Here is a 14,432-nt window from a genome sequence, read left to right as displayed (position 1 = left end):
ATATCCATCCATTATTTAAACACACCGACCCTGTGGAGGCTCATGGGATATTTAAAAATCCATATTATTGAGCATGGGTGACTTCATGTAGGTCTAAGGTTAAATCAGTGGTCTGTTTTAATCAGAAACAATAAGGAATACACAGGATTTAAAGGGGGCCCGATTGGCCTTTCCTGTAGGTTTTAGTGCATGTAAATGGTCTGCAAAGGCTTAAATCCCCAAGGCATTTGCACACACAACCACCCAGATGTTTTGCACCCTTAATTGTGCAGAAATGCCTTGATTTTGATGGCGATTTGCTCCGTACGCTCTGACTGTTCTCACAGTGGAGTGATCCAGACAGTTAAGTGAACAATGAGGTTAACCATGCATGTAAAAATCACTGAAGTGCATCGAACAGATAATATGTCTTGATCAATACAAGGATCAATGTCCTCCTCCCATTCCATGCAGATTTTACTTGCTGTACCCAGAGGACGATGCTCAAATGAATAAGTAAACCTTCCCAATGTTTCATTTTTTTAATGACAATTTCGTTTTGGAAAGTGTAATTAAAGATTGGTTTCTGGGTCACAGTTCTTCTTCCTCTCTTCAAAAGGTCACAAACATCCATGTGTGTTTTACGATAGTCGCACAGTGGGAGGATGTTGGGAATGAATGCAGTGTCTGGGCATGGAATAGAGGTGAAAATATGGCAGAGAGGAAAGTTAACAGCCCATTGAAACCCCTCATGCGGTAGACTTTAGCTAAAGGCCGGAGCAGAGGTGACACACATTGCTATGCAAACAGCGGCCCGTTGGTTTTTAATTAAGTGAAACTGCATCCGAGCGCGCCGTGCATTCAAGCCCCCCTCTATCATCGTAGCAAGAATGATGCAATCCGTGCAATTTTATGATCCACTGAATGCAGTTACTGGACCTGTCAGTGCGGCTGTCTGTGATGTACGCACTGTGCAGACTCAGCCCATAAAGGACTGTTTACACACTCTGTCGCTGCGCCACACACTCAGACACACAGTGAAGCATGCACTGCAGGTGATTAGGCGTGAATACAAGCGATGCAGCTGAGATGAGTGGGACGGCACACAGCTTCTGTTTGGTGTTTTCTGTTAGTGGTGATGGTGCTGGTTTGTAGAGCTGGAAACACCTTTTATTTGGAACCACTGAATGATTTTATGAAGGTTCTGTAGGCTGATACTCTAAGTGTGAATCTATACGCTACTGCCTGAATCTGCTTTATTAACTGCTGCTATTTTTTGGTTTTTAAAGATTTGTTTGGGGCAGTGTCTTCAATATAGCGCAGTTGAGAAGTAGGGAGACCGGTGGGGAGATGCGCGGCAAAGGGACCCGGGCCGGATTCGAACCTGGGTCCAACTATTTCTTCAAATTCTGACATTTTCCCCAAAAATCTGAATTTTCAACAAAAAAATCCAACTTAAAAATGTCTGGTTTTTTTCAACATTTTTCCTAAAAATTCGGACTTTTTTTTTTTCTAATTTCCGACTTTAAAATGTCCCACTATTTTCTCATTATTCTAACTCCTTCTTCATGTGGCCCTAATCATCTTCTTTTTTTAAATTCACACTTTTTGTTTCCCAATTTTTTATTCGTTTTTAAAATTACATTCAAATTGCTGAGTATGCAAATTAGGCGATGACATCATTTAGCGACTTCTAGCAACTTCTTCTTCTTCTAGGAGAGCCAAAAGCTACTGTCCTTACTATACAGTTGGCAACAGTGAGTGTAAAGAGTGAATGAAACTGTGTGAGAGCTGCAGAGGGTTTAGGCTCCTTCAACAACATCAAAAATCCTGATGTCAGTCAGCATGACACACATCGGCCGGTCCTCATCCTAAAAGGGCCTTTTTCTCTTGATACATTGGAACTGAAATGTGTAAAATACCCCAAAAATTCAGACCCTAAACGTTCGTTCATCAGTCTTTCTTATTGCCTGTCAGTCTTCCAATAGGCCTCCGTCAAACCTCCAGCAGTGTTCATTAAAGCCAGCCAGCGGTGGACGGAGAAACAGAGCTCCTCTGAGCCTCGACATCCCCCAACCTGCTGAACGGTTCACAGATGTTGCTATGGAAACTGTTTGATCGGCGGGAGCATTTTAGACCTCTCTAACACACACACACACACACACACACACACAGCACGCCACTCAAGCCCAGGAGGGGAGCGACAAGATCAAATGTGGGAGCAAACTTTCAGAGCTTTATCCAGAAACTGCAGGCAGAGCAGAGGGAGGGAGGGAGGGAGGGATGGAGGGGGGGGGAGGTTTCTTTTCTCACCTTCGGAGGTGTGAATGCACTTGGAAACAGAGCGGCTGCTCAGGGCGCTCGACAGTTATAAAGACACCTCTCTTTAACTCTCTTTGGGAGAGAAACAGGTGAGAGGTAAAAATGGTGTAACGAGCAGGGGTGGGAGGGGATGTTTTGGTATCCTGATTACATAATCCCTCAGGGGTCGATGCGGTGGACATGTTGGGTATATTTATCGTCCATCTGTGGGTCTGGGAATGCTTTACGACGGCCGAGACAGTTCAAGGTGCATCTCCTTAGGCCAGACACAGTCCCATTGCCCAGGGGGGGTTTATGGTCCCTGATATAAAGTACGCTTATGTGAGATAATGGTGTCAGTAAGCACTCAGAGCAGCAGAAGGATTTTAATACGTTGTCTCGACTCTCGACAGCTCGTTGAGGTTGAATGAAAATGACATTCAAATTCTCCTTTCTGTCAGAAAGCATCAGCTTATCATCCTGATTCTTACCATTCCTTCCAGGCCAGAGGAGTGAACTGCAGTGGGAGTAAACCACTGGTGGTCAGGTTTTACTGTAGGTGGATCGCTTACGTGTTCACGCTTTGATAGGGCCCACATATGTCAAGTAGTCCCAAGAAACCCCAAAATAAACCAAGGAAAACTTCCAAAGAAACCTTACAATGAACCGAGAAACACTCCCAAGAAGCTTTTCAGTTAACGAGGGAAAAACTCCCAAAGAAATCCCACAATTAACTGGGAAAAATGTGATAAACCTCGAGGAGAGCAACCGAGGAGGATCTCTCTCCCAAGACAGACGGACTCACATGACAGAGAGCCAAGCAGACATCTTCTCCCCTAAAACTAGCCAACTAACTCAGTGTTTGCAGTGTTACACACACACACACACACACACACACACACACACACACACACACACACACACACACACACACACACACACACACACACTCACTGCTTGCCTTTACTTCCTGTTTGGCCCTGAGCGTCTATCAGAACACATTACCCTCTCCTGTCTCCAGAAGTCTGAAGCTCCGGCGTGAGTGAGTGTGTGTTTCCTCGGGGTGAGTCCGAGTTTGTTCATACTCTTGAGCAGCGGCTGCAACCAGCAGACCTCGAGGGCTGTCGACATCACACACTCACACACACACACGGTTTATACTACTGGACTGGCACACATTTTAAGGAGGATGGTCCGTCAGCATCCATCTCCCTTTCCATAATCCTCCACTGAGCAAACATGACAGAGCTGACAGGCAGAAGCATGTTATTCGGGTCCATCTCTTACGCACACACACCACACACACACACACACACACACACACACACACTGGACTGTCCACACAGACAGCAGTAACAGAGAGGCAGTGGAACAGGGCGTTGCTTTGAGCCTAAACTCAGTCAAGTTCAATAAAGATGAAACCACAGCAGCAGATAAAGTATAAAGTTCCCTCGCCTTTCATCTCAACAATAGTCTCTCCTTTCTCCGTGTCCTGAATCCCTGCCCCCCCCCCCCACCCCGAGGGTAACTGCAGGCTGCACTTCTTCACATCCCTGCCACCTGATCGCCTCTTAATGTAAAGCTCTTCACTGTAACTCAGACCCTTTCTTCGCTCACACAAATGAACACCAACACAGTGCTTCACTCTCATTTATCCCACAAAACTGGTGCATTTCTCAAGCTCTAAATCACGTCTTAGCCACAGCAGCCATGTAGCTATTTCTTTACTAAGATATATACAGTAAACATCACACACACACACACACACACACACACACACACACACACACACACACACACACACACACACACACACACACACACAAACCAGTAAGCCTGCATTAGAGTACAACGGATGCAACGGATGCAAAGTGGCATCACCATGAGAGTTATATAAACAGTGACATTTTAACCACCAGTAGCGAAAAAGCAACCAGTAATAACAGTATTAAACCCCAGGCTGGTGGTGGGAAAGTCACTGGAAGTTCACCAGTTCAAGTCCCGGAAGTGGTACCGAGGTGTCCCTGAGCAAGTCACCATTCCCTACACTGCTTCTGTGCGTACACACGGTGACCGGGCGGATTTAAAGGCTGTACGCGAGGGAAATCTCCAGTGCTATCGTCGGTGTTTGACTCAGCACAATCAGCTGTTAATGTTCCAGTATCTCTACTGACTTCCACACTTTCCTCCCAACATAAACCTGGGCTTGAATTCCTGCAATTCCTTTTTGATTTATGAGCAATTTGGGCTTTGGTTTTCCGTCTGACTTCCCGCTGAAAGCTCCCGCTCCTCGGTGAATCTCCAGGGATCGAGTCTGAGGTGAGGAGAGTCAGCAGAAACACAGATCTCCTAAAAGCAGCAATTTATATGCACACTGGTTTTTCTGTATCATAAAGGAATAAAACAGCTGATTAAGTGATTTTTGGCTTTTAATTAACACTCGAATCTGCCCAGAAGGAAGGAACTTACCATGCACTGTACTCTAGACCATATGGAGGGGCTAAGAGGGGAGAGTTATGGGCAAACTGTGGATAGAAGAATCAATATGTCACTATTATTGGAGATAAATTATACAATACCAACGTTTTATTTCCCTTTAGCTGCAAATCATGGGGCAAACATCAACCAAACGATTGAAACTGGAAGGCAAATAACAAGGTTTTGCTGAAAAACGAGCAAAAAAAAGTCCTGTTTTGAGGAATTTCCACCGGGTTTGAAGAGTAAAATGCAATCAATTACTCCACAGATTTTACCGTTATCTTCTATTAAATGTGCTGCCTGTGCTAATTCCAATAAATTGACTGCAAAACTGGACTGTTAACGTCCATCCTGAAAAGAAATCAACATTAACATTGAAGTTAGTTTTTAGCAGACCTGGTAAACCCTCCTGGCTTCCTACAACCCAAAGCATCCACTTCAAAATCTTCCTGTTGGAGCGATACATGTATTCATTTATATTATGAATCATTTATTGACCTGCTGTTAATGTTTATAGTTAATTCATTGTTATTAATAAGTCTTGGTATTGAAGTGAGTTTCTATGCTTTTATTTTGAAAGCACCTGGTGTCATTGTGTATATTGGAGACAGGTGGTGGTGGGAGTTTGTTTTGTTGCTAATTATTAAGTGTTAATTGCTTTTGTGACTTCCAATACGTACATACAAATGAACTAAACTTCCCCTTAAAGCCTCGGGGTGTTAAAAGGCTGCTTCCTTCATACAAGTAAAGAGATTTCCGGCTAAATTGGTGCAGAAAATGAACTGTTTGATCCTCAGACCAAACCAATATTATAAACCTTATATTGAAGGATAATTCTCTTGTGTTATTTATTGTTGTTTCTGTTAACGTTAGCACAAACATTCACGCTGTAGCTTTGGGTATTTTTTATTTGACAGACACGTTGGACAGAGTGACTAACAGACGTCGAAAACTGGGCCTGAACACCAATGAGATCTTTTGATAGACTTATCGGAACACTGTCACAAAGTTCAAGCACAAAGTACAGCTGATCACTAACAGCTTTTATCACAGCATTCATTAGATGTTCTGCCCACAGTTTGATTTAACTACAACAAGTGCAGGATCTTTTCCAGGCATACAAATCAAGGTTGCGCTCACATCTGGTTCTTTTTGTGAAGCCTGGACCTGACTCCGGGTCCACTACTTTCTGCAAAATGTTCTATTGACAGAGATATTGTTCTCAAAACTGAGGCTCCGTTCTCCTTGCCTCCATACTTTCAGGAAAGGCACGTATACATTTACAACCTTCAAACCTATCTTTACCCTGATGGACCCCCCACAGAGTGGCGCAGGGATGACGTATTTGTGTAGGCCGACCCGGAAGTAAGCTGCATGGGTTCCGTCGGGAAAAAAACGATGCGATGTCTCCAGAGGATTTTGGAATATTGTAAAAAATAAGATCTGTGGAAAACGAACCTGCAGCCGGATAATCTCCACGTCTACCTACTTTGATCCTTTTCGGTCATAAATGTAATCTCCAGAAGCAAAATGCTAACTTTATGCTATAAACCAGGGGTGTCCAAACTACGGCCCGGGGGCCAAATACGGCGCGCAGGCCATTTTGAATCGGCCCCCTGCCATTTCTAAAAGTATAATGGAACATGGCCCACAAATGAAACAAATGAGCTCGTCTTATTTTGTACTTCTCAAATATATATGTTCAGATATATCAATGAGCCCAATTTTCAAATAAAATCAGTCATTTCAAATGTTAAACATTTTCTAACACATCTGAGTTGATAATAAAAATCCCAATAACTTATTTCTATAACAAACTTGAAATTGAACCTCCATATTTACTCTTATTATCAGCAATCTGGGGCTTCTGTTTTAAGGAATGAGCTGCCAACAGAATAAATGAAGCCCTAAAGACAGAACGCTTTTTTCTGAAAGCGTTTTCAAGTATTGCGCATTATTCACCTACATTTGATTTGTTTTGCTAACTTATAACTTAAGTTTTGAGACAATATTCACCTCTATAAGTGGCCCAGCTGTCCGTATATTTTTCTGTATGTGGCCCTCTGTGAAAAAAGTTTGGACACCCCTGCTCTATACGAATTACAGACGAGTACAGCGGGGTCGCACGACTTCAACGTCACGCCAATTTAAGATCCTTTCAACTGACTTTCAGAAATACAGATTCAGGATTGTACATGTTGAAGCATTTGTTTTAAGAGTTTGCAAGAGCGCAGGTACTTGCTTTCAATCAGAACAGGGCAACCAAACTTAGTGTTTGCGTGTTAACTTCTGTAGTCCTATTCAGCCACTTGTGAACAACCGTCGTTTTTCAGACACGTACACTCTTCACCAGAATCGTGGAACAAAACGTGACCCGTCTCTTGAATTTGTGTCAGCCACAGACCTCGTTTTTAAGCTAATTTCCAAAATCCTACGGAGAAATCCCACTGACTGAGACGAGGGAACCGGAAGGGGTCAAATGCTAACTCACTCCCGGGTTTTAGGACTCGTTCCTGCACCGCTCTATAAAAGCACACGTGTGTAAAGTAGAAAGGGTTAGACTTTAGAGAGAAATGCATTCCTTCTGGTGACCTAAAGAAACTTCGCTAATAGATGCCCAGATGGTCCCAGAAGTCACAGATATGATTCCTGGTTCCCACTTGTGCATGTGAGCGCACCGTTAGGTTCATGACCAGCCAGCTGCTGGTGTCGGAGTACCGCGGCCAAACGGGCAGACGCTGCTCCCTGCAGAAGGCCGTCTGATGAGCCCGAGAGGAGGGGTCGCCGACGTGAGCGAAAGCCCCCCAGTAGCACAGCATGCGATTGGACAGCAGCTTCTCCGGTATGGAGAGAGTAAGTTGGCGACCGAGGCGGAGTCGAAGAGGAAGGGCAGCTCGGCGCCGTGGCAGGCGTGATCGTAGCAGAAGGTCAGACCCGACCACACTCGATGGTCCGAGGCCACGTGGTCGAACACGTACATCCAGACCGCGCTACCCGCCGCAGCACCGGCTCGTGCTGACCGCCGGGACGGACACAGGAACACGTAGTCTGTGACGATCTGAGGAGGGAAGACGGACAGCTGATCAGACACAAGAGGCCAAATCTGCATTTACGGCTATCAAGTAGTGATATGCTTCCATCTGAGCTGAAAACCTGCACAGACTTTCACTGTGTTTGTGCAGAAATACTGATATGGAGCAACCAGTGGTGCCAACAAATTGGTTTGACAGTTACTCATGGTCCCCAGAGGACAAATCCTACAGATTTTGGGAACCTCTGACCTCTGATTTTACAACTAGCAGCTTCAGCAGGTCCAACACTTTGGGAAATGACGGGAAAGAAAGACAGACAGCTGCTCAGACAAAAGATTAGCAAGCCTAACATTGAATAAATCATGGTCCCCGGATGACAAATCCTAATGATGGGATCCTCTAGGATTGGTTTTGCACCATGAAAGCTGGTAAGTAGGGAATAAACGAGCTGCTTTGGAGAGTCTTGTTTAAGGGTTACGTCTTCTAGTGTTTACAATGTTTTCGTAGAGAGGAAAATGAATAAGACAAATTAAAGTGACATCATCTCACACAGAAAATTGTCTGGGACCCGAGCATTATCAGAAGCTATTGTTCCCTCTCAGCTAAAGAAAACAAAAAGAGGAAGAAGGCAGACCGTAGTCTTATTCTTCTGCCTGTTACCTGGAAACCAGAGGGTCCTTTCGGCAGCATACACACACGCAAACACACACACACACACACACACACACACACACACACACACACACACACACACACACACACACACACACACACACACACACACACACACACACACTGATGTTCATGGCTCAGACACACCCTTCTCTCCACTTTTTTATTTCCTCTGCCTCCTGTTTTAACAAGTGAAAGAAAACCTCATCTCTAATCAGCTTGATCAATCACAACAGAGCCGGCCAGCTAACCAATCAGAGCAGACTGGGCTCTGGTTTCAGACAGAGGGTGAAAAGAGGAGCTGCAGCACAGGCAGTATGAGAAAAATAAAGAGCTTTTTGAACATTATAGCATGGAGACCTCCTCTCTGTGACATCTGTTGACCCTCCAGTCCTCTAGAGAAGTGCCCTTTATGGAGACATGCAGGAGGTGTGTGTGTGTGTCTCCACTGACTCCTCACTGCACTGTGATTGAATACTAAATAAGTCCAGCTGTGTCACCTCCTGACCCCCCGCGGCTCCCCCAGGCCAAGCCTCAGAGAAAACTGCTGGAGGTGTTTCCATCTATGTCTTCGTGACACACCTTTCATTGAATTTAAATTGATTATATTGAGATGTTATTATTGTAAAGGAGGGTCTGAGTCCAGCGCTGAATGTAGAACAGAATTAACAAATCGATCTAATCTGAAGGAGCAGCTTGGATTTAATGCAACATGTTCAGATTTTAGTCAGAGAGACTTCAGATCTTTGAATGCGTAACCCTAAATCTTTGAGCCTGCATTTACTAAGTCTGCCTACAAACCCAGCAGATTAGGAGATTAGGAATTATATTTCTGACAACAGCTCTTGTTTACCTGTCGTTCGGTCAACACAAACTTTAGAGGTTAATGTGTGACTTAAATGCCAAATGCTACACCGATCCAGTCCACAGGCTTCTCTCTTTATGGTGAAATGAAGTGTTTTGGAGTTATGGTGCCCTCTGTAGGAGAATCACGAGAAGTGTTTTGTGTGTTATATCTATTTATCTTATTATTTTATAGGAAAAACATCAACTTAGGGTTGTTTCCGTTAGCAAAGAGCAGGAAAAAGTAGTAAACTAACCGACAGATTGACATTCAACCCATTAGAACATTACCATCTGTGAGCATGGCTAAAAACAATCTGTAGAGGTCAAATATCTGGTCCAATGTGCATCAAAGGATTCTTTTTTAGGTGTTATTTACGTGGCATTAACGTGTGTCAATGATTGATTGATTGATTGATTGCAACTTCAGAAACTGCAGAGTTGAGATGATCCTTTGTCCTTGAGCTCTTCTTACTTTTAAGATCTGTTTTGTCATCCCTTCTCACCTGAGCCAGCATGTCCCTGCGGTCGGCAGTCCGGTACAGCGGCAGGTATTTGTGCAGGATGCGCAGGGCGTGCTGTTTGAAGATGGCCGTGACGTAAACGGTGCTCTCCAACGCAGACACCGGCTTGTTGAAGACACCGTAGGCGAAGATCACGCCTTCCTCTGAGGTCGTTCCTGCAGGAGACACATCGGCTCTGCATGTCAAATCTCAATCGAGTATTCAGTGTGTGTGTGTGTGTGTGTGTGTGTGTGTGTGTGTGTGTGTGTGTGTGTGTGTGTGTGTGTGTGTGTGTGTGTGTGTGTGTGTGTGTGTGTGTGTGTGTGTGTGTGTGTGTGTGTGTGTGTGTGTGTGTGTGTGTGTGTGTGTGTGTGCGTTACCCAGTAGAACGGGCTTCTCTTTCTGCCAGTGGCCCTTCAGGAAGGCGGTGACAGCCTGCTCTTTTATCAACTCCCCATCGATGTACGGACCCCACGTCTCAAACACCTCGAGGAACCTGAACGGGTTCACGATCTTGGAGCCTGGGATCACAAACACGTCGGTAAGATACGACATACATTTAGTTTTTACCCTTTCCTTTGCCCAATATCCGAGGATGAAAAATGTGTATTAGTCTTATATTCAGGTTTATCAGGTACTTATGAACTTCTACTACATTTTAGAAATTAAAGTAAATGTTGTACTTTTTACAGATTAATTTGCTTTCTACTTTTAGATTTTGACCCACAAGATTTGGGTCAAATATGAGTATTTGGTAGACATTAATAAGCCATCCAACTGTCCTGATGTTCTCTGAGTGACTTCCTGTGATGGCCTTTTATCAACACCAACTGAAATGAGTCACCCAGTGGATTCACTCAGTTATAATGTGGTAGTCAAGTATAATTTATTTAATTATTTGGTACATATTTCTTAATTCAAGCTCTAATATATATGAATATTTTAGGTATGTTTAAGGTATATTTTTAATTGACAAGTAAGAGTCAGCGCTTTTATTTTGAAGGCGGTTCAGATAGCTCGTGCATTTAGTTTTTATCATTTCGTTTGCCCTATATCCCAGGATAGAGAATCCAGTCTCTTGCATAAAGACAGACTGTATCCGGCCTCCTTATGTAAGTGTGTATGTGGGCTGCGCTTGGATCTAAATGTGTGGAGCGTAGGATGTAGTCTGCGGCGCCCTACTTGTCTTCATCTGGGCGGCGAGGACGGCCTGTGGACTGAGAGACAGCAGGCAGATGACGTCGCTCACAGAGCAGTTTGTCTGTTTGGCAAAGTCCTTCCCCAGCTTCAGGGCGTCATGTCTGAGGGGAGAGAAGATGCAGCTTGATGTTCACACTGATTTTATGTTAGAAAAACCCCATCCTGCTTCCTCACCTGGTCTTCAGAGGGATGGAGAAGGGCAGGCTCTGCAGGACGGCCTGTTTGAACAGAGTCCTGCTGCTCTGGATCATCAGGTGGAGGCTGACGGACTGAGCTCCGGCACTCTCCCCGAACACCGTCACCTGACAGAAACACCACGCAGACGCTCGGGATTAAAACTCCCTTCCCTTCAGTGTGTTATAGGTTTTAGTGCATGTAAATGGTCTCCAAAGGCTGAAATCCCGGCTATATTTTAAGATGATTAGACGTTGTGTGTGTGCACGCTTCCCTGCCTTGCTGGAATCCCCTCCAAACACTGCGATGTTGCGTTGGACCCAGAGTAAAGCCGCCTGCTGGTCCAGTATCCCATAATTCCCTGCTGCTGCAGAGTGAGGGTTTTTGCCGGAAACGAGGAACCCGAAAGCACCTTAAAGACAAGCAGAAATTCACATAATTGACACCAGCAGGAGATTAATTACCTCTGAGCTCCACATATATATATATATATATATATATATGTATCTGCTCCTTCACAGGACAGCAGAGTCATTACACACTGGGTTATTTAATACGTCTCACACACAGAAGCTAATTATTTACACCTATGTTTACCACGAGTTGCTGTTAGAAAGATAGCCCTACCTTTTCCCGGCATATACAGTAGAAACGAGCCATTTGAGGACAGAATAGTTGCTAAAACACCAAGATTATTGTCTATTGTGCACATTTCTTTTTAATTATATTATATTCTGTACTGATTAAGCATCCAACCAGAAGTGCAAAGAAGCAGTAAAGTGCTTTTTTCATTAGTATAATATAAGAAAATGCATGTGTCAGATATAAAGAAGCTTAAGTATATACAGTTTGAACAGTAAAAAAGGGTAAAAGCAGCATAAACTGGGATTTAGAAGCACTGCTCAATACGTTAGGGTGTATAGTACATGAAGGTATATTCATTTATGAATGAATATGAAGTAAACATACTGTATATCTGTCTATTTAAGGTTTTGCAAAATGTCTTAATCCTGGTTTTTAGATCTCAGAAGCTCTTCATGTCTCTTAAAGTTATCCAGAATTGAACGAACAGAACAGGTGTTAAAAATAAAAAGGAAACAGCACGTCACGTCCGTACCCAGCCGGTAGTCCAGGCTCACCACCACCGTGTGCGTGAAGTTGCTGATGAAGCGGCCGTCGTACAACGGCTTGGAGGCCGAGCCGGCGATGAAATCCCCCCCGTGGATCCACACCAGGATGGGCAGGGGGACCTCCAGAGGGGAGAGGAAGTCCACATCCAGGGGGACGAAGATGTTCAGGTGCAGACAGTCCTCGCTCACCTTTCGTGGAGCAAAAGTTTATTCAGTTTTTCTTCCAAATGCAATATTTTTTCACTACAATTCGTAGGAAAATTCACACAAAGGGAGTTTATTCCATTGCTAGTCTTATAGTCAGACCATTTTAATTGTAGATGAGCTTAAACCAGATACAAACAGAGGACAATGTAGTCTTTACACAGCTGGACATTTTCTCACACAGCCGCTTATAATTAAATGCTATCATGACATGACTGCGGCTTCACTGTGTTCCTGTCCTAGTGTTCATCTGCAGCTCTGCACCATTGAGAAGATACTCAATAAACATGGCAAAGACTAAATACAAGATTCAGTATTTCCTGCACAATAAACCTCACTGCAATCATAGAGAAGCGTCTGGTGTTTTAAGGAGACTTGACCTACTTTAATTGGACACTAGTATGGATCAGAGGTTTGCCTCCACATGATCATTGTCTTTGGGAAAAGTACATCTGTTTTCCGGCCCTTTTTCTGTCCACACTTTTACGACAAGATGTGAGAAGTTGTGTCGCTCCTTTGACATAATTAGGTCCGGACACACACAAATGGTGACTGTCTTTCCTTACAGTTACATAAGAAATAGATCACTGTTGCATTTCTAAAACCTTTGTGAAGTAGCAAAAGACGAAGAGGCGTTCTGGGTTCAATCTAGCCGTAGCTCAGGCCCTTTTCTGTCAAATTTGAAGACAGGATGTGTGTCGTTTCTTACTTTCCTCGGACACTCCTCAGTGATGGGTCCGCTGCAGGCCTGCATGCATGCATCCCTGGGGAATGAGGCATCATAAACCCCCAGCCAGGGACTCGCAGGTCTGGGTGGCTTCCAGCGGTACGCCCCAACAGGGGGGTCTGCGTACGGGACCCCATAGAAAATATGCGCCTTGTCCACCGTAATCCCCTTGATCTGGCCATCTTTTGTCTTCACCACGGGTCCAGGAGCCCCGTTAACCCCCCGACTGACCTCTCTGACCTTGTGTTGGACCTCAGGGCGTCCCAGATCTTTCAGGGAGTTTATCTCAAGGTTGATTGACTCGTCTCTCACAAGCAGCCTGGGGTAGAGACTCCTCAGAAAGCTGACACGGTCGATGTCATCATTGTTTTCGGTGGCCTCCACAGTGGTTAAACTCAGCAGCAGCAGCAAACAGTGCCAGCTCTCCATGATGCGATGCAATACTCTTATACTTCCCTGCTGCTCATTTGACTTGAATAGAAGAGGTAGAAGGAAGTTGCATCCCCCCCAAACCCTGCACAGATTCTTCCATATACTTGTGACTCCAATTTATTAGTTTTATCAGACAAAAGCTGCTCTGTCTGAGTGCTGAGTGGAGTCCGGTGGAGAGGATGATGAAGGAACGCTAATAGAGGACGAGTCGTCTTCCCTTTGCTTAATAAAATAATCAAACACAGGAGGTAAATGAGGATGCTGCAGAAAAATGTGTATAAATCAGTCTTACATTCAGGTTTATCAGGTTCTATTTATGAACTTCAACTACATTTTGAAAGCCAGTTTTGTACTTTTTACTCCACTACTTTATACATTTAGATTTTGCCCCACACAATCATTGGGTAAACCTTTTGTTTGTTTGTTCATAAATATTTCACAGTTCCAGCTTCGTAAATGTGAAGATGTGCTGCTTTTGTTTTAAAATATTAAAAATATTTAGAGTATTTAAAGCAATGAGTACTATATGAGTAGTACTAGAAGTGGAATGAGTCTTTGATTATGGCCAGATTTATATTTATTCGTATCTAAAAAGAGAGGGGCGATAGCTCATAGGGATTTCAAAGGTCTTTTATTTTGAAATAACATCTCATATATGAGGGATTTCAAAGGTATTTTATTTTGAAATAACATCTCATATATGAGGGATTTCTAAGGTATTTTATTTTTGAAATAATATCTCATATATGAGGGATTT

General features: G+C 43.9%; 1 protein-coding gene across 1 annotated transcript; it reads right to left on the bottom strand.

Moving 5' to 3' along the window:
* Positions 1 to 5,648: 5,648 nt before the first annotated feature.
* Positions 5,649 to 13,672, bottom strand: LOC134879316 (cAMP-regulated D2 protein). The gene is given in 9 exon segments (XM_063905769.1): positions 5,649 to 7,615; positions 7,618 to 7,816; positions 9,812 to 9,984; positions 10,189 to 10,329; positions 10,991 to 11,109; positions 11,183 to 11,310; positions 11,461 to 11,594; positions 12,300 to 12,501; positions 13,226 to 13,672. Coding segments are annotated over 9 exon segments (1,794 nt in total). The 3' UTR covers positions 5,649 to 7,364.
* Positions 13,673 to 14,432: the final 760 nt, after the last annotated feature.

This window comes from Eleginops maclovinus, chromosome 17 (genome assembly GCF_036324505.1).
Source record: "Eleginops maclovinus isolate JMC-PN-2008 ecotype Puerto Natales chromosome 17, JC_Emac_rtc_rv5, whole genome shotgun sequence".
Classification (NCBI taxonomy): Eukaryota; Metazoa; Chordata; class Actinopteri; order Perciformes; family Eleginopidae; genus Eleginops; species Eleginops maclovinus.
Note: the sequence above shows the minus strand (reverse complement) of the source record. Positions and strands in the feature narration are given on the sequence as shown.